Raw genomic sequence first — 27,148 nt, forward strand, 5'->3', positions numbered from 1 at the left:
ATCAATTGGTGAAGATAGGTGCAGTGGCTGCGTATGAATGAAAAGTGTTGCATAGTGGTGAGTTTCGAGAACAAAAATCCCTGAATTTTATATTGTTTCTTTTGATATCAGGGATTGAGAAAAAAGGGAGAAAGTTGTGTATAAAAGGAGGGGTTATGTTGTGTAATGGGTATGCAGGGAGTGATGAAGAGAGGTTTGAAAACAATTAAGTAATTTCCTGTTGTCTTTGAGAAATGAGTTTAAAAAAGAATATAGTTCAATTACTTCAATGAGTTTATCTATACTTGAATTCTATTTGTCTCTTGTTTTCACCATGTTCTAAATTCTTAGCTAGGACATAGGTGAAGCTCTTAATTTGCTGCTAGATTGTTCATGTTATCGACATTGTACTTATTGTGTTTCATTGAGTAAAGGATGGTTTGAACCTAAAGCTGCCATTTATAACTTTCACTTAGTATGTCAGGCATACTAAGTTGTTAGAATAATTATACATTGTAGCTTCAACCTGTGTTTAAATGATCTATTCTAATCTGTGATTAGTTGTGCTGTCGAAAGACAACTAATGCTAGAGATTGGTACTGCTAGTTGATGTTAAACCATGCATATTGTGACTGATTCCCTATTGAATAAGCGAGAGACTTGTATCTTTATCGCTGTTCTCCATAAGGGAAAATTAAACTTTGTCGATAACTGGATTTTCTAATAGAGATTAAGCAGTGGATTCAATTGTCCTAGTACATTTTACTTCTGTGTTTAAATCCTTTATTTCTGTATTCCTGTTTGTATTTCTGCATTCTTATTTGTATTTCAATCACTGCCAGCATCTTGTCATTTGGAGAAACCCGTTTATTCGAATCAGTATTAGTGAGGCTTTGAAACTCAACTTTGCACCAGCCTAGTCCCCGTGGGAACGATCCGTATTTGCCATGTTCACATTGTTGACATCGTATACTTGCAGATAGTATAATTGTAGGTTTCTAAGTCCTACCAGGGATAAGAAAGCAATTTTCTTAGGTTATCCATTAGGTGTTAAGGGGTATCGGCTATGGTGCCCAGAACTGAATAAGTTTATTATCAGTCGTGATGTAACCTTTAATGAGAAAGCGATGCTTGATTCAAAGAAGTTCACTGATTGGGACTCTCAAATTGAAAGTGAGAGTAGTAGCGGTGTTGAAGATTATTCGATGCATGTGGAGCAAAGGGTTCCTAGTTCATCTAATATAGAAGAAGAAAAATAAACTCTTGTAGAAGATGGAATTGAGTTTGAGGTTCCTAGTGAGGAATCTACACAGCAACAAGTTGAGAATATTCCGTCCTTGACGTCTCAACGTGAGAGACGTGCACCAGTCCGTTATGGTTTTGATGAGTTTGCATCTTATGCATTTTCTGTTTTTGAGGATGAGCCGTTTACCTTTGAGGAGGCATTAAGTAGTACTGATACCGTTGAGTGGAAAACATTCATGGATAAGGAGATGAAGTCTCTTCACAAAAATCGCACTTGGGAGCTTGTTAAGTTGCCTAAGGGTCGAAAGAGGATTGGGTGCAAGTGGGTTTATACGGTAAAGGATGGAATTCCATATTCCAAGGGTGTTCTTAGTGGTGTACGATACAAAGCAAGGCTAGTGGCTATGGGATATGCGCAAAGGGAAGGTGTGGATTATAATGAAGTTTTCTCTCCGGTTGTTAAACAAACTTCTATCTGAGTCCTTTTAGCATTTGTGGCGCAGTTTGACTTAGATCTCGAGCAATTATATGTCAAAACAGCATTCTTGCATGGAAATTTGGAGGAAGACATTTATATGTCAAACCCCATTGGTTATAAAGTTGCTGGTAAGGAAGATTATGTGTGTCGACTTAAGAAATCGTTGTATGGTTTGAAGAAATCGCCAAGACAATGGTACAAGAGGTTTGATACATTTATGTTGCAACAAAAGTATACTCATAGTAAATACGATCAGTGCGTGCACTTTAAGAAGTTTCCGGATAGAAGTCTTGTTTATCTTTTACTCTATGTGGATGACATGCTCAAAGCTGCAAAGAGCAAGTTAGAAACTGATGTTTTAAAGAAACAATTGATCTTAGAGTTTGAGATGAAGGATTTGGGTCCAGCTAAGAAGATTTTGGGTATGGAGATTACTCGAGACAGATCTAAGGGAAAGTTATGTCTTACTCAGAAATCTTATCTTGAGAAGGTTTTTCGTCACTTTGGAATGCATAACTCCAAGGCTATTAGTGTTCCAATACCTCATACAGTTAAGTTATCAAAACAGTTGTTTCCTACTACAACTGAGGAGAAGGAGTCTATGTCAAAGGTTACCTATGCTAATGCGGTAAGTTCTTTGATGTATGATATGGTTTGTACTCGTCCGGATATTTCACAAGCAGTTGGTTTAGTTAGTCGTTATATGGATAATCCTGGGAGAGCACATTGGTATGCGGTGAAGGGAATTTTGAGATATCTTTAAGGGACCATGGATATTGGTTTAGTGTTTGAGAAGGAGCAGAATTTGAAGGTCTGTGGATTTGTTGATTCTGATTATGCGGGTGATAGGGATAAGTGTCGTTCTACTTCGGGGTATTGTTTTACATTGAGTATAGGACTTATCAGTTGGAGGTCTATGTTACAACCAATCGTAGCTTTGTCTACTACGGAGGCAGAGTATATTGTTGTGATGGAGGCTATTAAGGAAACAATATGGCTTCGTGGTTTAGTTAAAGACTTGGGAATTATACAACGTAGTGTTGTTGTGAACTGTGATAGTCAAAGTGCTATTCATTTAGCTAATAACCAAGTTTATCATGCACGCACCAAGAATATTAATGGTCGTTATCATATGGTTCGAGAAGTGGTTGATAACGGATTAGTACAACTATTGAAGGTTGATATTGAAGATAATCCAGCAGACATGTTGTCTAAAGTTGTTCCGAAGGTCAAGTTTGATAGGTGTCTCAGCTTGATGAATATTGCTCGTTGTTGAGGCCCTAGGGGCATTTGAGGCTACGATTAACTTGAGAAGATCAAGCTCGGTTTGGTAGAAATATCGTCAAGGTGTAGAATTGTTATGTTGTCAATGTTTTAGGAAGATTCCAGAGTATTATAGAATCGTCTAGGTGTTTCCTTAATTTAGTATAGCTAGAGGTTTCCTAAGTTAGTTAAACTCCATGTTTCCTTTTGTAGCTATGTTTAGGTTTCCTAGTATAACTCATATACTTGGAAGACAAGTTTGTAACCTATATAAATAGGTGTACAAGTCTTAAGGGAAAATACACATCACAATTTAGAGAAGAGTTCTCATAACTAGAGAATTTTAGGGTTTAGAGCGTTTTGTTCTAGAGAATTATTTGGTGTTTGTGAACAACAATCTGCTGCTCATAGTTTGGGATTTAATTCTCTGTAATTCATTCTAATAATAAGAGTTGAACGTATCCGTTTGTGGACGTAGGCATATTGCTGAACCACGTTAAATCTTGTGTCCTTTTTTGTTTCGTTTAGTGCATCTTATTCTGTTTTCTTTAGTTCTACGTGATCCAAAGAACTAGTGTCTTGTGAAGAGGTTAATTCTAAGGTATTAATCCTAACATTTTCCACAGTTCCATATATCTATTGTTTCCTCTTAAAGACTCATTTACATCCCATGGTCTTACTCCCTAGAGGTAAACTAGCAAGCTCCCAAGTCTGGTTCCGACGGACTGAGTCCATTTCACTAAATGAAGCTTCTTACCAGAATGGGGTTTCAGTAGATATCAATACTTCTTTACAAGTACGGGTCTCAGACTAAGCTAGGCAAGTTATGAAGTCGGTTTCATAAGAAGTCTCAAGTCTAATTGTTTTACTTCTCTTAGGATCAACCTTAACTTCATCTTCCTTTAAGATAAGTTCTGACTATTTGAAAATAAATCTAGGGGATCAACAACACATCTCTAGTGAGGTACATGATTAAGAATATACATGTTCAAAGAACTAAGCATCCCTAGATTCCACAATAAAATTCACACCAAAGTCAGAAAAATAAGAACACAAAACCAAAAATATATATGTAGAAGTATACTCATCATACTCTATATAAAGACACAATCGACATTTTTGGTTTCTATCTAGTTCTTTTAGGAAGAGGAATGACAATCTTAGTCAAACACCCCCACACTTTGACGCACTCATAAGAAGGTCACCCCCTAAAAGGCCGCAGGTAATCCTGAACTAATCAACATGGTAATTTTTATCTCCTTAAGGATACAATTATTATGTTCAAGGCTTCCAATTGGTTTTCAACTTCAAGTTTATACATCTTAAGGCTTCTTAGGAATCATCCTTATCCCTAAGCAAGTATACAAGATAGTACCTCGTACAATCATCTACGAAAGTTATAAACCATATTTTACCACATAAGTTTTGGGTTGAACTCATGTCAACTAGGCCTACCTGAATTAATTCTAAGGGCATAAAATTACTCTGAACATTTGTGCTAAAAGATTTTATATCATATTCATTTTACTTTTGTGTTCAAGATCCAAACTAAATTTGGGTACGCAGCCTATGCTAGGCGGTTTATGCATTGACTTATAATTTTATGGTTCCAAGTCTACCATGAAAAGCATTCAAAGACACAGAAAAGAAAGCACAAGAATCAATTATGTTCACTTCATCAGATTTTCCTTTAAGCTTATATAAACCCTAAGTCCTATAACTGTTGCCTAAAAAATTGCTTCCCTTAGTTATAACAAGTTTTCCACATTTAATTAAGATCTTCAATCTTTTACCATCTTCAAGAGAACAAGATACAAGATTCTTGCATATGCTTGGAACATGAAAACTATGTGAAGGGTATAAGTACTGGTGGTCCATATTTTTCTGTAGTATCATCCTAGATTCTTGATACTTTAAATCCTCAAGTAGAAATGATGTTTGTATGATAATGCTTGTCTGATTGTTATACATCCATATAGTATATTTACTTTTCAGTGATTATTTCGCACTTGTTTTATACTTCAGTGATGCTGAAACTATTTTATTGTTCTAGGTGTGTCATTCTGAAATTGTTGGCTCAGTTCGTCATTCGGCAAGATCTTGTTTTGCTGGTTTGCAGTTGTCTTTATGAGACTTGATTATTTATTTTCTTTTGTGATTTTGAACCCAAGTGTAAACTGAATTATGAATTGTGTAACCAATATAATGATTTTTATTTATAAATCCCACTTTTATTCCAGTTTAATTCAGATTTATTTCATCTCAGTCAAAAATACTGCAGTCAGCAAGATCTGATTTGCAATTCAGCTAAATCAGCTGTGGAATCCAATAGTTTTTTTTTAAATATAAAATTGAATCAACCACGCATTCCAGATGTTAAAACTAGCGACAATCCGAGTGTATCGTAATTTTGAGTCAACTTGAAAGTGTCGTTACAGAAAAAGACACTGAATCTACGACACTTTCAGCAGCAACTCGAAAGTGTCGTATAACTCGCTAATACGACACTTTCCGACTATCTTAAAACAACTTTTTTCCACTAGTGGTGGGATATATTCCCTAATCAAGTTCCCTATTCTGAGTGGAAAAAAAAATATTTCGCCCGACACACAATGAACACAGCTTTTTCTTTAACTGGGATACTTAAGGTCAAATATATATCTGGGCGTACTTCAGTTGCAATACCTCGTCACAAGTTCACTTTTTGGCAATTTGAAGATCTGGAGTCGCATTCGTCAAACAAATACCTTACGGTTAATCTTTATTGTGTACCCACTCAATTGTTGACTAAAGTATCGCGTAACATATACCCACTTCTGTGTTACCCACCCCCCAAAGTTGAATCTGATCGCGATGAGAAGGATGAGTAACCTTGCAAAAGGACAAAGTTACTATCGACCGTGACAGGGAAAAGGGAAACTCGAGGTTGTAAACTCAAACCTGATTTTTCAGGAGATCTTTTGACAGGATCCAATGTGAGTAGCAGTGCTGAAGACTTAGAGTCGAACGTGTCAGGATCCACAGTTCTTAGCAGTGCTGAAGACTTAGGGTCGAACATGTCAGGCTCTACTGTGCTTAGCAGTGATAAAGATTGAAGGGAAGGAGATTGTTGGGACTCTAGCTGTGTGATGAGCACTATCAATAAGATTTATTGTTTAGCTTTTTATGTTAGTTTTTTAACATTATTTCGGTACTTTAAAGTTATTCAGATGTAATGGGTTAAATGACCCAAGAGTTAAGTTATCATGCATCTATAATAATGATTTGTTTTTAACATTTCAAATCTTTTTTTTCCGCAACTGCCTTCAATTTCAACACATGGGTTGGTTGCAGTTTTGTTTATTTGCAATTTGTTACCAGTTTTGTTATAGGTTGCAAAGGATATCGTACCAATGCAATGCCTGCAAGTATTAATCAGGATGGGTGCTTTATTGCAGTATAAGTTGCAACAGATGCCTGCATATACAGATGAGTTGAATCTTACCTTCAGAAGTGAATCAAAGGGATCACTTTGATGGCAACTAATATAGGGTTCAGTCTCTGCAAGTATGTGCGAAGTCTTTGCATATATATAGCAGCAGGTACTTACAGTTAAAATGATATATACTTCAAGGCATACGTTGGTCTTAATGCAGTTAAACGTATTCTTTGGTCTTAATGGATACGTTGTCCTTTGTATGGAATAATAAAAAATCCAACAGAACAGATTCTAGATTACGGGTTGTATCTTCTAGAGAAATTACTAGGTCGTGGTATTTGGAGCAAGGAAAATTGAGTCGGTAAGGAAGGATAAGGGAAATTCTCACTTTCATTTGAGAGAGACTAAACATCATCGGCTCAGGAGAGCGAAAATTAAGCGTTCGACTAGCCGGTAGTAGGATTTAAAAAGAGGAAACGCTAAAAATGTGGTTTCGTGTTCAAGCTTCCGTGTGGAAACTTGTCGAAAAAAGTTAAAATATTATGTTTAATGGTTGTTTTGCCAATATTTTAGTGATTATGATCATATCATTCAACTTATGGATACATCTTGAATTTCTTGCATGCAAAATGAAAATTTAGTCATTAATTTCTCTTCATGATTTTAAAAAAAAATCCCCTTCTCTTGAAAAACCTGGCCAAATTGGGGTATACCAAGATTTAAATGGACATAGTGCCCTTACTAATGGGAGGCCAAATATTGGTGAATTTACTTTAATATCCTTGAAGTAATTAAACTTAAAAACTAAACCCTATTTTAATCGGTTAATCCTAAAATAAAAAGCTAAACAACTCTTAATCTTCTCTTCCTCCTTCATCTTCCACTAACCTCTCTGCAAATATCTACAAATCGTCAACTTCAATTTTCCACAAAAATGGTTGATTCTAAACGATCAAGCAGCAATAAAGATTCAACAAGTAATATCAAATGATCCAAATCATATGGAAAAAGTAAGGGAAAAGTTGGAACTAGTGAAATCAGTAAACCCGAGAATGCAATCCCTGAGAATGTTGAAAAGAACCCTCCACTGGCGCAAAGAAGAATGTAAGTGATTTCTAAACTCAAACCCATTATTGTTTTGTGTTTTTTGATTGCTATATTAGATTAGAAATCGAAAATTATGCTTTTCGGGTTTTTTACTCGGCAGGGTTTTTTGAAAAATAGGATGTAAGTATTAGTCGGCAGGGTCGTAACATGAATATCATGCCGGCTTTTCAAAACAACCATGGCGACTTTGAAACATTAACCAGGACCGGCATGGTAATCAATAACCAACCTTGCCGACTTTTCTCTAGTCGGCGTTTTCTTAGAATTGTACCCTTCCGACTTTATGTCACAGAAACTTGATTTTCCCTATATTAATAATCGGCATTTTCCTTGAATAGGACCCTACCGACTGTGTGTTAGTCGACATGGTAGATGATTACAACCCCGCCGACTAAGTATTAGTCAGCAGTCGTTAGATCATAGACCTTGCGGACTAGGTGACAAGAACCATGTTTCAATGTGTATAATTTTCATATCATTTATTTGTGTATTGTTTAGGTTCCCAAGGGAAACATAGAAGATATACTTGTCTTGTTAGCAATGCAGCAAAGCTATTAAAATTTATTGACAAGATTTATCCTTCTTTAGAAGATCATAGTGATGAAGGTGAAGAGAATTTCCCTGTAAGAAAGTTACTTCTAATGGGTAAGAAAGATCCTAAAGAATTTCTAAGGTTTATGAACAGTCCTAGCTCAACTATAAAGAATGCACATCATCAGAGGAGGAACAAGAGGAGCTTGATCCAAGAACTTTTTTCAAGGCATCTGACTTTTCTGGAGTGAACCCCTATTACAATGAGGCTGGTGACTACATAGGTCTAGTGAAGGAAAAAGCAAAAGTTGATGTTGGTGAAAAAGCTAGTGATGGTGAAAAAGCTAGTGATGTTTAGGAATATAACAACAATGAGAAGGATCCATGAAACTCTTAAACTTATTATGTTTGCCTTATTATTTTTCACTTGGTTTGTAGGATCAGAATTTTGCGACAACGATACGCTCGCGAAATTCTTAACAACGCATTACAAAAATGTCGCAGAGCACTTTGAGAAACGACACAATAGGTGATATTAGCTTAAACATAAGAAAAATGTAATAACTTTGCGAAGATTAGAAGATCTGGGAAATTAACATTTGTAAGCTTGCGATATCTTCGCAAGCCAGGTCCGAAATTAGGGGAAATCTTAACTGTATATGAGTTGTCATCCACAAGGTAGCATCCTATATAAAGAGAAAGGTAGGAGAGAGAAAAGTAACTTGTATTATTATTATCTTCTTATTCTTACCCAAAAATCGGAGAAAGGAGAGAGATAATCAGAAAGAGAGACACTTTAGGGAGGACACATTTGTAGATAGAGAGAGCAAAATTTGTATTATTATCTTCTTCTTCTTTCTTCAACCAAGAGCTCCAAATACTCATTAATGGAGTCTCAATTGTAATCCATATGTAATTACAAACAATTATAGTGAAGATCCCTAACCCCGTGGATGTAGATCACATTGATCGAACCACGTAAATCTTGTGTCTTATTTTCTATTTTCATTATCTTTATATTTATTTTCATATCAAATAAGTTTAGATCTAGAAATTATTATCATGATATAATAGGGGGTGTGTTGTAGGATTTCCTGCAACTACATTTTGGCGCTAGAAACAGGGATCGAGTAAAGGATTTATCCTTCCTGTAACTTGTTGGATCAAGAAATTTTCATGAAGATTAGCTATTGTTCATATTTTTCTAAAGTTTAGGTTCAAAAATGGAAATTTTATGGAAGAAATCACACTTTCAGGGAGTAAACATCATCAACAATTCAAAGACATGAAAAGAGGGAGAGAAAAAAATTAGTTGTTGTGGTGAAATTTAAGGAAAAAATGGAAGTTTCAGTGGAAGATTTTCATGTTCAGGAGAAAGCGAGAGGCATTTTGTGAAAAAACAAAGGAAAAACGAAGATAATGATAAGAGTCAGAAGTTGTGATTTCTGTCACAAACGGAAATTCGCACAGATGGTTCAAGGCTGAGCGAACAACAAATAGATCACGGGTTCGAATTCGCAGAGACACATATTTTTCATTTTCTTCTCATTTGCATGGGAGAATAAAAGAATAAGAAAAAAAGTTATGCGTCAATCTCGCAGAGAGGTACTTGCACAATTGGTCCAGAGAGCAGTATGTGCGTTCGTGGTCGCAAGTTCGAATTCGCCTGCGAACATAGTTTTATTCTTTTTTACAGAGAGCGAAAAATGAATAATTTCGCAATATTGTTTCACTATTTCGCAAACAAGAAGCAGCACAATTGGTCATGTGCGAAGTTTATGAGCTCATTGTCGCGTGTTCGATTCCCACCTCACGCATTCCTTTTTCGCATATTAATATTTAAGCTATTAAGGGTGAAGATGGGGATAAAGGTTTACAGTTGTTTAGTTATTTCGCATAGCAGATTTTTCACAGATGGTTCAGTGTGATACTTCGCAAGGAGAATGTCATGGGATCAATTCTTCGCATATTTGTTTTTGATTATTTCGCATGAGAGAGTTCGCATACTTGGTTCGCACAGAAAAGAGTTGATGATTATTTCGCACAGAAGAGAGTTGATGATAATTTCGCAGAGATATTTCGCAAAGAAGAAGCTTGCACAGTTGGTCAGGAGGCATGAATGCAAGTAGCAGGTCGCCGGATCAATTCTTGCTTCTCGCATGTTTATTTTTTTTACGCGAAATTTATACAGAAGTGCCTCTCACACAGTTGGAATTTGATTAGTTCACAAGAACTTTGATTACTTCGCAAGAGAGGCTTAGCACAGTTGGTATGATGCAAGAAAATCCAAGAAGTATATCGAGGGTTCAAGTCTCACTTCTCACACTTCTCTTTGCTGCACGAAATTCATACATTTCAAGGCATTTATTCACTTCTCTGACAACAATAGTGACTCACATGAAAGATAAGTACCACCTCCTTGAACATTTTACTTTATACTAGGAACGAATAAAAAGATTTTTGATCTGATTTACAAAAAGTGATTCAATCGCACGATTACAAAGATTACTAAGATTTCAATATTACAAAGACTTCAAAATTACAAAGATTCCGAGATTTCAAAATTACAGAAAACTGAGAAAATTTAATTTAGATGTTTCTCTAGAATATTTCTTTTGCAGAGAATAAAAAGATTTTTGATTTGATTTACAAAATGCGAAATCATCGCAGAATTACAAAGATTTCACAATTACAAAGATTTCAGAATTATAATGTATTAGAATTTCTCTTGAATATTTACTTTGCTTCAAATGATATGATATTATGAGAATGAAAGAATGAATGAAAGAATAAAAGAACAAAGAAACGCGAAAATTTTGCAAGAGACAATCTAAGATTCATACAAATCTAAGATTAGAATGGGGCGAACCTTTATGGCGTACACCCTAGTTCGCGAATAAAATTTCGCAAGAGGCAAATGTAAGACCTAAAGTACGTCATAGAAGGGGGTACCTGTAGCATGACTCAGGGAAAAGGTTACACCGCCCCTGGAACCTGAGTCATGGAGGTTTGGGGTCAATAAAGCCCATCCGGGAGAGACACCTTGGATTCTCAGCTTAAGCATATGACTTAGGTTGGGCGACTAAGGTAATAAGGACTCTCCCAAGGAGTGAAGAATCTAATCAAGGCGCCGAGGTACACGGTTGATTCAAGAGTGCCACGGGCGTTTGAAGCATACCTTTCCATTCTTGACAAGTCTTGGCTTATACTGCACTCGTCCCGAAGAAAACCCCACTTAGGGTGCAGTCTCGTAACCATAAGCCCTATAGGTAAAAGGGTTAAGAGGCTGCGAAAACAACTGGTTGTTGTTAAGACCGGATGGGAGGAGCTAACCTTGTATGGTAGAAGTACGCCTCCTTGAAGGGGAAACCAGGGGGAGATAAGGGAGGCACCCTCCATTAGGGAGCTGATAAGTGTCTTAAGACGCAAATGTCATGAGGATTTTTACTCTCAAGGGTATTAAGGCTTGTCATATTTGTGCGACAAGCCTGAAGAGGCAATAATACTAAAGAGAAAGATAAGACGAGATCAATGGGTCATTACATGAAAGTGTGAAGACGTCCTGCGATTTCGTCGCAAGACGGCAATGTCATGGGGCTTTATTTTCGCAAGAATATTTAGGCCTGTCATATTGTCGCAACATTCCTGAAGAGGCAATAATATAAAAGAAAAATTAAGGCAAGATCAATGGGTTTTTGCATGAAAGTGCAAAAACGTCCTGCGATTTTGTCGCAATGACAAGAGGTGGCAAAATAAGACCACATAAGAAGATGAGTAAGCAAATAAGCTTGTGAAAATGATTATATGTAAGCAAATAAGCTCGCGAATATGTATATGGAAATGAAACTGAGGCAGTGAAAATGCCGCAGACTTGATATTATGATCATACTATTATGAGATACTAATAGTGCAGGAAAGAGGAAAGATGAAACACAAGTAAGAACTTGTGAGGAACAATAACTACACGAAGAGGAATGCATATGCTAAAGAAAAAGCCAGAGAAATGGAGAATGGAGGCAATTTAAAGCTACATCAATTTTAGCATGCAAAATGAGCTAAGTAACACAAACATTAGCTATACATTGCAATAGATAAGCATTCTCATCATACAAGCATCATACTCGCATCATAAAAGCATTGCATAAGAATTTCATGGCATAAACATCGCATACACATTTCATAACATAAGCATTATATTCACACAAGTGCTTTACAAAACTGTACGAAATAATACTGCAGAACTTCGCAATAATATCGCAGAATTTAGCAGAACTATTCAGAATTCGCAGAACTATTCAGAATTTCGCAGGATTATTCAGAATCTCGCAGGATTATTCAGAATCTCGCAGGATTATTCAGAATTTCGCAGAGTGTGTCCGAATTTTTGCAGAGTGTGATTATTTCGCAGAATATGATTATTCCGAACGATATGATTATTTCGCTCAATTATTTCGCACAATTAGAAGCAACTTGAAGAGATTATACTATCGCATGAGCACAAAACATGAGACAGAGGCAAGATGAGAATGAAGAAACAATTCGCACATTCAACATTTTCTCAAAGATTCTACCCTCATAGATAAATAACAGAGGCCACTATGGATTACCAATAAAACATTCTATGTTCTTTATCTCCTCGGAAAGAATCATTTCGAAAGTGGACGTTCACTAATGAACAACAAGAATCCTCAACAAAAATGGAATAATAATTTCGCACGAATAGAGGCAATACTTATTATTCTCATTCAAGCACAAATACTTCTTATATTTTGAGGATTCAGTACTTCTTATATTTTCTTCAAGGATACTTCATACTTCGCATACTTCAAGGGTTGATACTTCTTATTTACTTCGCAACGCTTAGGAACTTCACAAAAGAATAGAGGCAAGTACATACTTTTCAAGTCCAGTATTCTTTCGCTCGTTCCTTCATCAATCAAAGACTACTCCAACAACACGTATCTCTCTCCAACAACTACAACAATGGATTTTTTTCCTGAAGATCGCTCTTCAAGCAATATTCAAGAAAAAAGAGGCAAGATGTAGGATCAGAATTTCGCGACAACGATACGCTCGCGAAATTCTTAACAACGCATTACAAAAATGTCGCAAAGCACTTTGAGAAATGACACAATAGGTGATATTAGCTTAAACATAAGAAAAATTTCATAACTTTGCGAAGATTAGAAGATATGGGAAATTAACATTTGTAAGCTTGCGATATCATCGCAAGCCAGATCCGAAATTAGGAGAAATCTTAGCTCTATATGAGCTGTCATCCACTAGGTAGCATCCTATATAAAGAGAAAGGTAGGAGAGAGAAAAGTAACTTGTATTATTATTATCTTCTTATTCTTACCCAAAAATCAGAGAAAGGAGAGAGATAATCAGAAATAGATACACTTTAGGGAGGACACATTTGTAGAGAGAGAGAGAGCAGAATTTGTATTATTATCTTCTTCTTCCTTCTTCAACCAAGAGCTCCAAATACTCATTAATGGAGTCTTAATTGTAATCCACATGTAATTACAAACAATTATAGTGAAGATCCCTAACCCCGTGGATGTAGATCACATTGATCGAACCACGTAAATCTTGTGTCTTATGTTCTATTTTCATTATCTTTATCTTTATTTTCATATCAAATAAGTTTAGATCTACAAATTATTATCATGATATTATAGGGGGTGTTGTAGGATTTCCTGCAATTACATGGTTTAGAAACTTAGATTGTGTTTTGAACTCTTAGATTATGTTTTGAACTCTTAGATTGTGGTTTTTAACTCGTTAAACTTATGTTAATTTTCAGTTTCACTTGCTTTAGAACTTATTCTTTTATCTGCAGGTTTAAACAATATTATAGTTGTAATAAGTTGGTATGGTTTGAAAGCTCGACCATGCCAACCATCACAGGCTTTATGCTACGGTGTTGTTAGGGATAGGTAGTCCGCATGGTTTGAAATGCTCAACCTTGCCGACTTACTGTAACATGTTAATGTTAGTAGTATAAAAATAATATTTTTTAGGTACAAAGTACAACCCATTGAATGCTCAACGGCTATAATTTTCAAAATCAAGACATTTAGTGTGTTGTTATTATAAAAGAACTCTCAACTTCATCTTCAACCTTGCATAAAGAATAGAAGTTTCAAGTGCAACACAACCAAATATTTGTAGTCTTTGTACACTAAGTGGTCATTTTGCAAATGATTGTCCCTTTGAAGGAAGCAAATGCACTATTAATGGTTGTAAGGATTCTTATTTCTCGTGAAAGTTGTAATAGGAGATGTATATCGACCGTATGCTTCAAAATGCACTTGTTGTCGGTTTTTCTATTGGATAGATGAGCACCTAGCTCCGTATGAAGATGAAGTTGCTAAAATCAACCTTCTACCATGCACAGATCCATGTTGCGATGGTAAGATGAAGCTAATTACCTCTCCTAAAAAATTGTGTACCGGAAAAAGATACTATCTATGTCCCAAATGTGTTAGGGTTAAGTTTTTAAGTTCTGTATGTTCTAATTAAGTTTTTAAGGTTTATATGCTCTAATTAAGTTTTTAAGGTTTTTAATTTTTTAACAATCATTGTATTCGAATTTAGTCGGCACTATACAAAATTCAAAGCGTGCCTGCGGTTGAACAGTCGGCACTTAACAGATTATTAAGCTTGCCGACGCACGTACAGTCAACAGTTTATTTATATAATACAATGCCGACTATAATGTGAAGAACATCCAGGAACAAAATTTTTTTTCTATTTTGGTCGGCAAGGTTGTCCTCATAAACCCTGCCAATTACTAATTAGTCGGCACTATAGGAGGGAAATGACCTTGCCGACTTTCTCAGGCCCTTTTTCCTGTGTTGTCATGCATGTACAGTCGGCAACCTGACGAAATCATAACTTTTCGACCCTGTGACGGTCGGCAAGGTCGTGTGATAAATACAATGCCGACCAAATGAGTTAACACCAAAAAAACCACATCCATTTCATTCATTTGTAGTACTCCAAAGTACATTATACAAAACACGAATGTGATTACAAAAGTACTCCAAAAAGATTCCTTATTTTCTAATCATAATCACTCATCATTCAAATCTATTAGAGGGAGTTCGTTCAAATCTATGGGACATTCCCCAGACTCATCTAAAGCATTCCAAAGGTGCATGTTGCCCTCATAAAGTTTCACCCATTCCTTGCTCTTGTTGTTGATGAACTTATCCCAAAAACTAAACCTACAAAGAGGAGGTAATGGACATTCCTTGTTGAGTTGTAGACCAATAAAATGATTTGTATCCACCAAATCCATAACAATTCTTTTATGCTTGAGTTGCTCCACACAAACCGCATGTTTCGGTGCAAATGTTACACATCGTCGTTTACTAAAAAAATGTACTACGCATGACCATCCGCCAATAGATGGCCACACTCCGGCATCCTCATCCAATGCTCCCATTTAATCGGTGCATTTCCCTCCGGGCCTTTAACACTAGTAAGGGATTCCTTAAAAGTCCCTTATTTGTCCTTCATCGATCCTTCTAGCATCATTGAAATATAAAAATCCTTGTCTTTTTCTAGCCGGGAAGCCATCCTCTTTCTTATGTATTGACATTGGGTGAGATTCTCATCAACCGCTCCACCTAGGTGTCCCAATTTTTGCGAGGAAACGTGAAGCCCACAATTTCCATCCTTTGGGACGTCTTAGGTACCAAGAATGAACTCTTTAATAATTTCAGGGAGTTGTACACGATACTCTTCCAATACTGGTTTTACTACCTTCCTCGGAAGACCTCTTTTCTTCACAACATCTCCTTCACTTGCTTGACCCTCAATAGGTGTAATCTTTGGATCCATGGGTTTTTCTATTGGTGTAGTTGTATCCTTCCTTAGCCGACCCCTTTTCTTTCCAACAAATTCCGCACTTGCTTGACTCTCAAGAGGTGGAGTGCTATTTGGATTCAAGTTTGACACCGTTGGTGTAGTTGTTTCTGTCCTCAGATAACCTCTTTTCTTTTAGCCGGATCCTCTTTGTATTTCGCCTCCGTATAATCATGTCTATATGGATCGTATTTTGTAATCAAATAATCTTTAATTTGTTCCCTTTTTGCCGCCCTTGTCTTTGTGGTAGGTGGTCTACCCATTGGATTTTGTTTCGTCGGTTATTGAAGTTTTTCCATAAAAGGGTAAACAATCGGCATCAACTTGTGCTTCATAGTTTGTCGTCCAACCTATTCAATGTGGGGTACTTGTCGAGGATTATTCTCCCAAGTTCCATGTCGCCAAAATCTTCACCAGGATCTTCTCTTGGAGCCGGGATGAAAGATAGTTGCTTCCAATAAGGATTAATATCTTCAATCAGAATGGGAGTTTAATACGTACCAAGCATATGACGAGTTGACATGGAAGTATGATATCCTTCATTATTCTACACTTACAAGGAGTGCTCGGGTCGTCATACTTTTGATATAACTTGAGATGTTTCATCATAAAACGTATTGCCCAATGCGAGACGTTGCAATGCATACCAACAAGAAACCAATTATCCTCCTGAAACTCCTTCAACTTCCGGTACCTACTTTCTTCGAATTGCTTTCTTATCTTGTTGAGATCATTATTAGTGTACTCATGAATAGCATGTTGCACTGTCACAATCCCATTTTGACTCGTGAAAAGTAGACATTTTAGTCTCCTATGAGCTTGCTCTACCATACTTGTGGACTCAAGGTTTAAATGTTTATAGTCGTAAGTAAAATCATACACAAACTTCTCTTTGTGTGGCGTCAACCATTGTCTCTTTCAATATTCCACTACTTTGGGGTAATTAGTGCCCCAACCATCCTCGAACTCCTTCAAGTTTATCTCATATCTTTCCACACTCATAGACCAAACCAACTTATCCCACGCTTTCATGAATAACCCAAACTTGATGTCACCTTCTTTCCATTCTTCGTCTTTTTTTTTTCTCTTTATCTCTCTCCTCTTTAGTTAGTTTACGTTTAGTACCTTTCTTTTTATTTGGCTTTTGGATATGATTCTTATAATTCTTTCTAAGATTGCATTGTATATGCCAAGTGCAAAGCAAATTTTGTGCATTGGGGAACACTATCCTCACGGTGTTCATTATTGATTGCTCATTGTCGGTCACTACAACCCCGGGAGTCTCGTCTTCGTGGTAGAGAGGCTTCAAGTTTCCAATGCACAAATATAGTTATCATCCTTCTCACGATCCATAAAACCACATGCCACCGTGAACGATTGCTTATCCGGGGTTTGTCCTACAATGTTCAACAAAGGCATGTTGTACCTATTCGTCTTATAAGAACAATCCATGAACAAAACTTGGTAAAATCACCGGGTCAATTGAATCATATCGGGATGCGCAAGAAAAATACGATCCACCTTCCCCTTTGATGACTCATGGCATCTCGCCGTGTACTTGTATTTGTGTGCCAACCATTGTGATTCTTCCATTACCTTTCTTCCATCCCATTCAATTGTTTTGATAGTTGTTTTGGCCGCATAAATTGTAATCAATGAAGAAAGGTTATTCTTGTCATCCCTCTTGAACTTACTAAGGAGCTTGCTTGGTTTAATTCCCCAACTTGTTCTTACTTGTTCGAACTCGTGCGGTTTCAAATTGGCAACTTGGGAGTGCCCAACAAGACTTTCCGTATCTTTATGGTTATGCCAACCAACATCAACTCTATTCATTCTCCACATGTTATCGGTGTCTTTGTTCCTCCAAAAAATAATCTTGAATAGGCATCCACACTTCTTTGAATTCGTCTTGTACACCCTAGTCGTCTTCTTATCATACACATAACCCTTTCTCTTGTGACTTGCGTCCGACGACCCACTACACTCACATACCATTTCAAACCGGGAATCTTTTTTTTTGGGTGTTTTTCACTAGAATGCACATCTTCTCTTTTGCTTTCTCAATAACCTACTTGACCACTTCGTCTTTTTCCTTCCATTCCAAATCATTAGCATAATGTACGGAAGTATCAGGACCCCTAACACTGTGAGCTTGAGGATGATCCATCATCGATACCAATGCAATCTACAAAACATCACAAGTTAGTTGATATGTACTACAATAGTCGGCAGGGTCGATATATAAAACAACGACTAAAGAACATCCGGCATGGTCGAAGAATAACATAGTGCCGACCAAACTATAGTCGGCAGGGTCGACGTAATCCCAACACTGTCGGCTTAAACATTTTCAAATCACGTCTTCTGTGTTGCAAAAATCTTATAGTCAGCAGGGTTCAAATGTTCGACCTAACCGACTAAGCAGTACTCATGAAAAGTCGGGGCATTTGGTAATATATACCATGCTGATGCTTACAGTAGGCAGGGTTCGATAATCGTCGACCTTGCCGATACTGGGCAGCAAAAGAGAAAAAAAGAAGAAGCAAAATAGATCATTTGCATGGAAAAATCACAATATTCACTAAGTAAGTTTTGTACTTGAGGCTCCATTTTTTTCCTCTTGATCATTAGATTCTACGTTTGGCTCAAGACATTCATCACTTCCATACCCATCGGAAAATAAAAGTGAGGATCGTGCATGTAACCCATTTGATCATGATTTTGCGGATCATCATACAAGTACTCACCTGTAGGAGGAAAACTAGAAGACTCCCCCCCCCCTACACACACACACACAAAACATCCTCTACTATTTCATACTCTCAATTATTTCCAAATCCACTCATATAAATCAACTAACTAATTTAACTAATCTAATCATATCAATTAAATTAGTGTTAATCGTTGCAGGGTAATTTAGCCATTTTGAAAATACAAGGTTAAGGGGCGGCTTCTTTTACTTCAAAATGACTTAGATTTTGTCTCATTAGGTATGCCCCAATTAATCTGGGTATACCCCAATTTGGCCAGGTTAAAAAAAAGGGACGAATTTGTTACAAAATTTGGATTTATCTAAGATGCATCAGTGAAAGCCGGTAACAAGAATTTACCATAGTCCATGCCGTTGCGGGTTTTGGTATGACCCGTGCTGTCAATCTTCGTAGTGCCGAATTTTTTCCTCTTAACATACATGACACTAGCATATCCGTGTCATTGTTTTGATATCGGGATTAAACCTATGCATCTTACATGAATTTGCGTAACAGTTGATTGTGATTGTGTTGATTTTTGTATATTACAAAAAGAAATTCATTTTAAGCATGAATTTGCATGAAGTAAGGAATTTCGTTATATCCATAAAGATTGTGTTGCTTAGAACAATAATTTTAGGGAGCAATATGGAAAATATTAATTTTGTAGGGGCGAAATATCGCGCAGAGACAATTCATAACCTCGCCTTAACTAAGACAATCATCAACACGAATAAGAAGAAAGAAATTAGGCGAAGACTAATCATGCGATGAAGAGAAAAAAGCACGAAGAGCAACCTTGCGACAAGAACAATGCGACATCTACCAAGAAGATCACGAAGTAACAACGCGAGAGACAGTGACAAATCCTGGCAAATAAGACAAAATAAAATAAGATCAGCTAACAGATATCTTGCATGTGATCCTCGGTTGTCTCCTACTGATATATTTGCCTATAAAAGTATACAAATGATAAAGAGATAGGTAAGTTGTGGTAGAATTCTGTCAAGCAAGAGAACTAAAAAATACTCATAGAAAAAAGAGATAAGCCATTAAAGTTCATTCCTAGCTTCCTTTCTTCCATTATTGTGCATCCAATACCTTTGTAAACTTTGTAAGAAAACCATATATTCAATACAAAGTGTTTGAAGCAAGATCATACTAGTGTCAAGTGCTGTATAGTCTCATTAATGTTTAAGTTGATTCTCATGATTTAGGCTTTGTGTTATTATCATCTCATTGGATGTAGTTGTGGGATTCTCCACAACTAAATTTTGGCGCTAGAAATAGGAAGGATTTATTCTCACCTGCCAGTATTAATCTAGAAATCATCATTTACCTAAGTTCATTTGCTATTATTACTACCACCATTTTTATGTCCATCATGAGAATTTGTTTATTCGTTGTTTGAAGTCATCATTCCTCTAAAAATCTACCTTCCTCCGCTATCCCAAAGAAATCTCATATTCAAAGGATCATCACCACCATGAAGTTCCGATAAACCCACCACTGTTTAGTTTGAAGAAGTTCAGACTAAAAGAATCACACACCTTTCAAAACCCTGATAAGAAGATTTTGATAAGTTTTACCTCCCCTAAAACAACAAAACAATGGCAAAATCCCCATGAAGTCCCTTTTGGAAAACTAGAAATCTTGTCCATTAATACCTCTGACTAACAAAATGGTGTGAACTGCATCAAAAGAAAGACATGTTATTTTTACTCGGAGAAGCAATAGATTGGCAAACAGAATAGGAACTAGAGGCAAACCCGAAACTTCAGCTGTTGGAGAAAGACGAGGGTTAGAGCGACAGAATCCCAACCGAATTCTGCTTTCTATCATAGAAACGGGTCAGCAAAACAATGATGCCATCACCCAAAATCCTACGCAATAGAGAAACAACGAAGAGATAATTGTCTACGAAGAAGGTGTGGTGCATACATCCAATACTGAGACCATGGAAGATGAAAACAAGGCGACACAAGGAAGAGGTGAGAACCCTGGTGACGAGGACAATATGACCATTCAACAATTGAGAGAACGCCTTCCTCAAGACAGGAGAATTGAAAGAGAACTGAGGCAAGGACTCGAGCGAAGTAGATCAAGAGATGCATAATTGGCAGAAGAATGAGTAAACTTGGCAAGACAAAATTCCCTGTTAATAGAAGAGAATGATCTAATAAATGAAAATATGCAAACACAAACTCATACTGGGGAGACATAAACTCGGACAAGTAGGAGTTCGTCAAGAAGGAGGAGAGGACGCCATAACGAGGAGAGGCAATTACAAAATAACCATATCAGGTACGAACAAGGCGTACGCGAAAGATAATGTGAAAGACAAAATGCTCGCGATCTAGCAAGGAGACTGGAAGAAAGAATAGATAAGAGAAGAAATCGAGAAATGAGAGAAAGCCCAGAACAAGAAGTACAGAGGTATGATGGTAGAAGAGGAAGTAGTTCGGAACGCGAAAGCCAGAGATGTAAGATAGAAACCAGTTTGGAGTGAGATGCAAGAAGAAGTTTAAATATAGCAGAACAAAGGACATCAAAGGCATCCATACAAAGGGAAAAAGAGCAGACTGACGCGAACCAACCCATACTATGACAGCTTGAAATCCGTAATGAAAAACAATAACAGGCGAGGGGGAAAAATGAAGTTGGCAGAAGCCATAGAGGAAGAAGATAGATCGCCATTTTCTCGAGAGATATTACAGGCACCTATCCTCGTGAAGTGTGATATGCCAACATTTTCTAGCATCTTCGATGGGACATGGAATGTTGTACAACATATGAAAGCCTATAATCTCACATTAATGCCATGGGCCCAGCATCAGGCAGTGTTGTGCAAATATTTTCCATCCAGTCTAACTAGAGAAGCTTCATTATGGTTCGACAATTTATGCGAATGATCAGTGACTTCATTCGCGCAACTGCAAAGGCTGTTCTTAGGAAACTACATAACCAGCAATCAGGCCAAAGCAGGGATTGAACATGCTTTTAACTTAAAGAAAGCACATGAAGAAAGTCTGCGAATTCTGACCACGCGATGGAGAACCATGTGTATCGAATCTGCGGGAGAAGTATCGGAGCAATACCTAACTGATCTTTTGTACGTAGAAATATTCCGACATAGAAACAAAATCGATATGAAAGAATTAAGAGAGTATCGGGAGGAGTTTATAGCATTAGAAGAGAAGAAGAGGGAAATGAATGCTAGTATGACAGCCATCACGGTTGCGAAAGGAGGAAGTGCGACACTTATGCCGCGAATAGCAGTAATGTTGAAAGTACCTCGAATGTTGAACGAGGAAAGCAGGCGAAGGAAAGTATTGCGAAAGAGATATCCCTATCAAGCAAAGATAAGGAATGGTTTCGAAGAGAGTACGGGGATAGACTTCCCGCGTACAGTTATACAGGTACGACAACCAAGGAGGTCGCTTCAACAATGACCGAAGAACAAGATATAATAATAACCAGAGCTTTGAGCGAAGAACAAATTATCCACCGTTCGATAACGTGAAACTTCCAAGATTAAACAACTCAATAGAAAAAATTTGGGAAGTGGTCCTATTAACTGAAGAAATACCGCTACCAGGGAACATAGGGCAGGAACCTTCACGAGGAGAAAGAGGTGGTGATTTCTGCCTATCACCAATTCCATAATCATGGTACCGCAATATGCAGAAATGTGCAAAGAATTTTGCTGGGATTAATTGAGAGAGGAAGGTTGAATCAATTTATGGAAACACGCGAACTATCGAGGGCGCCGCCACAGCAGCAGCCAGCTACCATCCATCGCATTCAAATTGGAAAAAATTCAACGCAGATACATTCAATCATTCATTCCACTAAAGACATCAGTAACACTACAGCGAAACATGGTTTTTTCAACGAAAAGTATCGTCATAAATATTTGATTTTATGTCACAAATATATTTTTCTGACGTTTTTTTGTTGTCGGGCAGTGCGTTACAAAAACAGGTGTTGCAAATACTCCGACCGACGCTAAAAGCGGCACTTATGCCGAGGCCTTTTTTCAGCAGTTTTTTGTGTCACAAATATGTTTTTTACGTCACAAATAACTTGTGCGTCATGTTTTTTTATAGTTATACTTAAAAACCCTTTATGCGACATTCGTTTATGTAACAAAAAGTTTCTATTTATAACGATTGAAGATGTCACAAACAATCCTCATTTTTAACATATTAACGCGTCATAAAATTGGTGCATACGCAGTGGAAACACCCGTCATTAATAAATTCTATATATAACGGTTTAAGATGTCACAAACAATCCTTATTTTCAACGTATTAACGCGTCATAAAATTGGTGCATACACAGCGGATACACCCGTCGTTCATATATGTTATTTTCAATACATAATAATATCGTGAATAATAATTAAATGCTACGTATTATTATGTCATATAAAGAATTATATTTGGCACGCGTAATTTTTGTAGATACTAACATAAATAATGGTGGAATATATATACTCATTTGCAACGCAGAGCTACAAATTTTTTCTGTCATGTAAGGGCCTTATTTGCAACGCGCTTGTTGATGTTAGAGTGGGAAGGAATTATCGGTCGCATTACAAATTTATATGAGTAGGTCTCATATTTTTCATATTTACTCAGAAATTGTAATTCATCAAAGTTAGACTTCTAAATTTTTTTGAAAAGCAGCAAATCATTTTTGAAAAGCAGCAAATCATTAATAGAATAGATCTACATTGTTCATTAAATGACACCACTAATTAACAAACTTAAAATTCTAAACTGAAGAAAAAAAACCATACCACTACAAATTTCAAAAGTGAAACATAAAGCTAATTCTAAACTGAAGAAAAAAACGATACCACAACAAATTTCAAAAGTGAAACATAAAAGCTAGAAAAAGAAACAGAGATGCACATCTCAACTATGTTGGTCCCTTAACAATCGTCTCAAGGAGTGCTTTGATGGTTTTCATGAGTACTTTGATGGTTTCCCTGCATTTCAAGCAACATTCTTCTTATATCTGTTGTGTTAGTTACCATCCCTTGTATAGTGCGATTTTGCTCATCAACTCTTCCTTCAAGTTCCTTATTTCTATTCTCTCTGCTTCATCTGCCCGCCTAAGAGCTTCGCCTAACTCCGCATTATATTCAATGCTAGACGAGCTAGTTTTTTCATACCCGTGACCAAGACCCTTGACATAACCGGATCTTACACCTAGCACTTTCTCACATATTTGAGCATCGGTCAAGGGTGTTGAACCTTCAGGTGTAGGCGCAGCTCGGAGTTCAAGCATTTTACCCTACACAGTAATTAACAATAAACAACCTAGCATAAGCTAAAACTAAATAATAACTCTTAGATAAAAAACTTAAAAGAAAATCACAACAAAAATCCTTGTATTACATAGTTCTCTTCAGCCGTATGACAGGTCCAAACATCATTTTTGCAGTGGGTCAACTTGTAGAATTCAATTTGTTCAACAACTTCACCTGTTTCTGGATCACACTGAAGGTTTCCCCAAAAAGAATTAGACACAGTATTAACCATAAATTTATAAAAGAGCAAAAGACACGACACAACTACCATTTCCTCTCTATAGCGCGCAAAAGGTTTTGACCCCGTACAATGAATGGTTGTATTCGCTTCTCGACTTTTTTTACCTTGAGTGCTACTTTTCTGCATTCAAATCCAAAGAAGACAGTTACACGTAGAACAATGCTACACACAGATATTATAAATAGCACTGAACACCACCAATACGACTACCGTGCACAAATATATCTTATAAACACAACAAGGATCTGAACACCAATATTACCTGAAACTCATCAGACTCGAACCAAGTGCAAAGTTTCTCCCAATCCTCCTTCTTGACCTGATGATGCGGGTTTTCCTTTTCTGTTCCATCTTTTTTGTACTGCAGGTAGTGTTTGTGAAGTGTACATCTAAACTGTCTGTACTCATTTGCTAGCATTGTGTTGACCGCCTTCTGAATGCGTACTACATGTAGATCAATAGTGAATTTTTCCTAAGTTCACAATCACCACACGAAGTTCTGTTAGCACCAATAACAAAGAAACTACGCAAAGAGCGCTCTAATTAATAAAGCCATAGTCTGCACAAGAAGAACATAATAGTAAGGACATTAAAATGATTCAACAAAAATATATGATTACCAATATGAGATCATAAAATTTCCTCAGATCTGATTTTTTAATTGACTTCCATTTGGGGCAATCCGACCACGGTGCAAACTTTCTGACGATGATCCCTATTTCAGTTCCGAACTCAGTGGCCTAATCCCCAGTTGGAATCTTTTGACCTGGTTTGATAGTTATTGTAGGCTTTTGTTCGGTTTTCCTTATGTGATCATTAAGCTTTGCATTAAGAGTATCTCCACTTCCTTGTTTATGAATCTTTGGCAGATCTATGTTTCAAGAGATATGAGAGTTAAACTAAAAAAAAAAAATAATACTGCGTCTGCCGACTATGAACATAATAATTCCAAAAAATTATTTGTAGGTATGTGTTTAACTCAATTACCAGTGCGTGACAACTGAGAGGCTGCATGTGATGTGTTAGGGGGTCTAACTCCACCTGGTGCCATTATCCATTGATTAAAATTGGTAGTACTCCTGATAATGAAACACAGAAATAGATGATCAACAAACTAAAAGTAAAATAAACCAAAAGCATCAAGGTTAACGAGAAAGAACAGCAGACACTCAAAAACAAAATGTAAGAAAAAAGGAGGTTAAAAATCAAAAATTGAAGAAATAAGTTAAAAGAAAAACTTTGATAAATAAACCACAAGATGCTTTTTCTCAAGTTTTCAGCACAAAAAAGAAGTAATCAATAATCTCTCCCAAATACCAGTTCTGAGTCTCAAATCAAGAACCCAAAACAAATCTCTGTTTTAGTAGGAGAGATTAGGGATACTGATAGTTAGGATGGGAGATTAGGGAAGCTGAAAATCAAAGTAATTAGGATTAGAGATTAGGGATACTGATAATTATTATGATTTTTACTCATAATAATTAAGATAAAGAGAAATAATTGAAGATCAAAATCAAAGGTTAAGACCGTTACCTCTTTCAAGTTCAGATTTAGGGATTTCTAGTCAATTTTTCAATTTTTTGTTTTTGTGTTTTGCTATACATGAAAAGACGTTTTGTTTCGGTATAAAAGGGAAACGTGATCAGTTATCCGAAGATTATGGCCACAATCTAGAACAAATGAAAGTTTTGGCGGACTTTTTGAAATACTATGAAAATTTTGGCGGAATGTCTTTTGTCTACTGGCGGACTAGTAAAAGACTTCTTCCACGATTAAAAAGATTTTATGCCGAATATTCAGGAAATAAAAAAAAAATCATTAAACGCAATCTATATATTCCCAGTATATACAATCTAAATATAGCCAAATATTAAGTGCACATCTAAAAGTGCAGGAGGGCACCTCTTTAACTTAAAAAATTCATCTCATCTTTACTAATTAACACTTTTGGGGAAAAAATCAACATAATAATTTTCAGAATATGAAAACAAGTACCTTACCTTTTTAGACATTTTGGGCCTTGGGTGGGGGGGCAATCCAACAATTTTGTAGATACAGTAATGAGATGTGGTCCATAGTTTCCTTCGATTTTAATTTCAATTCCAAATAGTACAAATTTTGGAATACTTTCATACCGGTAAAACACATCTTTCAATTCCAAATGCATCTCCAGCATTAAGAAACTGTTTAAAGTGCTTCCAATGCCAATTCAGCATTCCCATCTCCAACAACAACAATATCTCTATGGACATAATCCCCCATATGCAATTGCAACAAATCGCCTATCTGAATATGACCTAGAATTCAAAGTTCAACGCATCACATACCACACTTCTACATGTAGAACATTAGAAGATTATCAGTTTAGATACAAATTTTGATTGAATACAAATAAAAGAAAAATCCCAACCTGCAAATTTTGATTGAATACAAATTTTAACTGACTAAAATTTGATTGAATTTTGACAGTTAACTGCATCCCAGCCTGCAATATATCAAAATATAATCAATTTAAATACAAAAAATAAAAGCAAAACCCAACTATTGAACAACTTCAATTCAATCAAAATATATAAAAAAAAAAACCCTGTATTACTTACTTGTCGAAGAGAAACTGAGAGAAACCTTGAAAGGGAGAAATTAGACGAGTGAGAAAGAAGTAATGAGTTAAGAGGGTAATGAATCGTTCGATGAAGTGAGTTAATGGGAACGAGACCAGCTGAATCGTCTTCTTCGGCAAATGTGTTTCTGCTGGTGATTTTATTAGGGCCTGTAATTTGTTGTCGTTCATTAGAGCAACAGAGCGTTGGTGATGCATCTCTAACTTTCTCTAGTTATCGATCTCTCAGACTTCCTTTGTTTTTGATTTGTAGCTGATTATTTCTTCTCTGGACTAGACATAATACCGAGCATATGGAAGTGGAGAAGCTGACACGTA

The 27,148-nt window shown here is 36.5% G+C and overlaps 1 protein-coding gene across 3 annotated transcripts; it reads right to left on the bottom strand.

The window, feature by feature from the left end:
* Positions 1-23,462: 23,462 nt before the first annotated feature.
* Positions 23,463-27,071, bottom strand: LOC113354512. 3 transcript variants are annotated; one of them, XM_026597828.1, is made up of 9 exons: positions 26,811-27,071; positions 26,621-26,695; positions 26,211-26,544; positions 25,198-25,289; positions 24,831-25,081; positions 24,473-24,682; positions 24,238-24,330; positions 24,058-24,159; positions 23,463-23,953 (listed from the first exon to the last, which is right to left on the bottom strand). In XM_026597828.1, the coding sequence occupies exons 6-9, from the start codon at positions 24,626-24,628 to the stop codon at positions 23,687-23,689; spliced, it is 618 nt and encodes a 205-aa protein (XP_026453613.1). In that variant the 5' UTR covers positions 24,629-24,682; positions 24,831-25,081; positions 25,198-25,289; positions 26,211-26,544; positions 26,621-26,695; positions 26,811-27,071; the 3' UTR covers positions 23,463-23,686. The 3 variants fall into 3 exon arrangements, with proteins under 3 accessions (XP_026453613.1, XP_026453612.1, XP_026453611.1); XM_026597827.1 differs by having other exon boundaries at positions 24,058-24,330; positions 26,211-26,507; XM_026597826.1 differs by having other exon boundaries at positions 24,058-24,330.
* Positions 27,072-27,148: the final 77 nt, after the last annotated feature.

The sequence above is a fragment of the Papaver somniferum genome, chromosome 2, assembly GCF_003573695.1.
Source record: "Papaver somniferum cultivar HN1 chromosome 2, ASM357369v1, whole genome shotgun sequence".
NCBI classification, from domain to species: domain Eukaryota; kingdom Viridiplantae; phylum Streptophyta; class Magnoliopsida; order Ranunculales; family Papaveraceae; genus Papaver; species Papaver somniferum.

Coding starts and splice junctions, on each gene's coding strand:
- LOC113354512 (XM_026597827.1), bottom strand. CDS start 24,628: ATGCTAGCAAATGAGTACAGACAGTTTAGATGTACACTTCACAAACAC. Junction 24,331..24,472: donor TCGAGTCTGATGAGTTTCAG/GTAATATTGGTG, acceptor ATTTGAATGCAG/AAAAGTAGCACTCAAGGTAA. Junction 23,954..24,057: donor ATACGGCTGAAGAGAACTAT/GTAATACAAGGA, acceptor ATTACTGTGTAG/GGTAAAATGCTTGAACTCCG.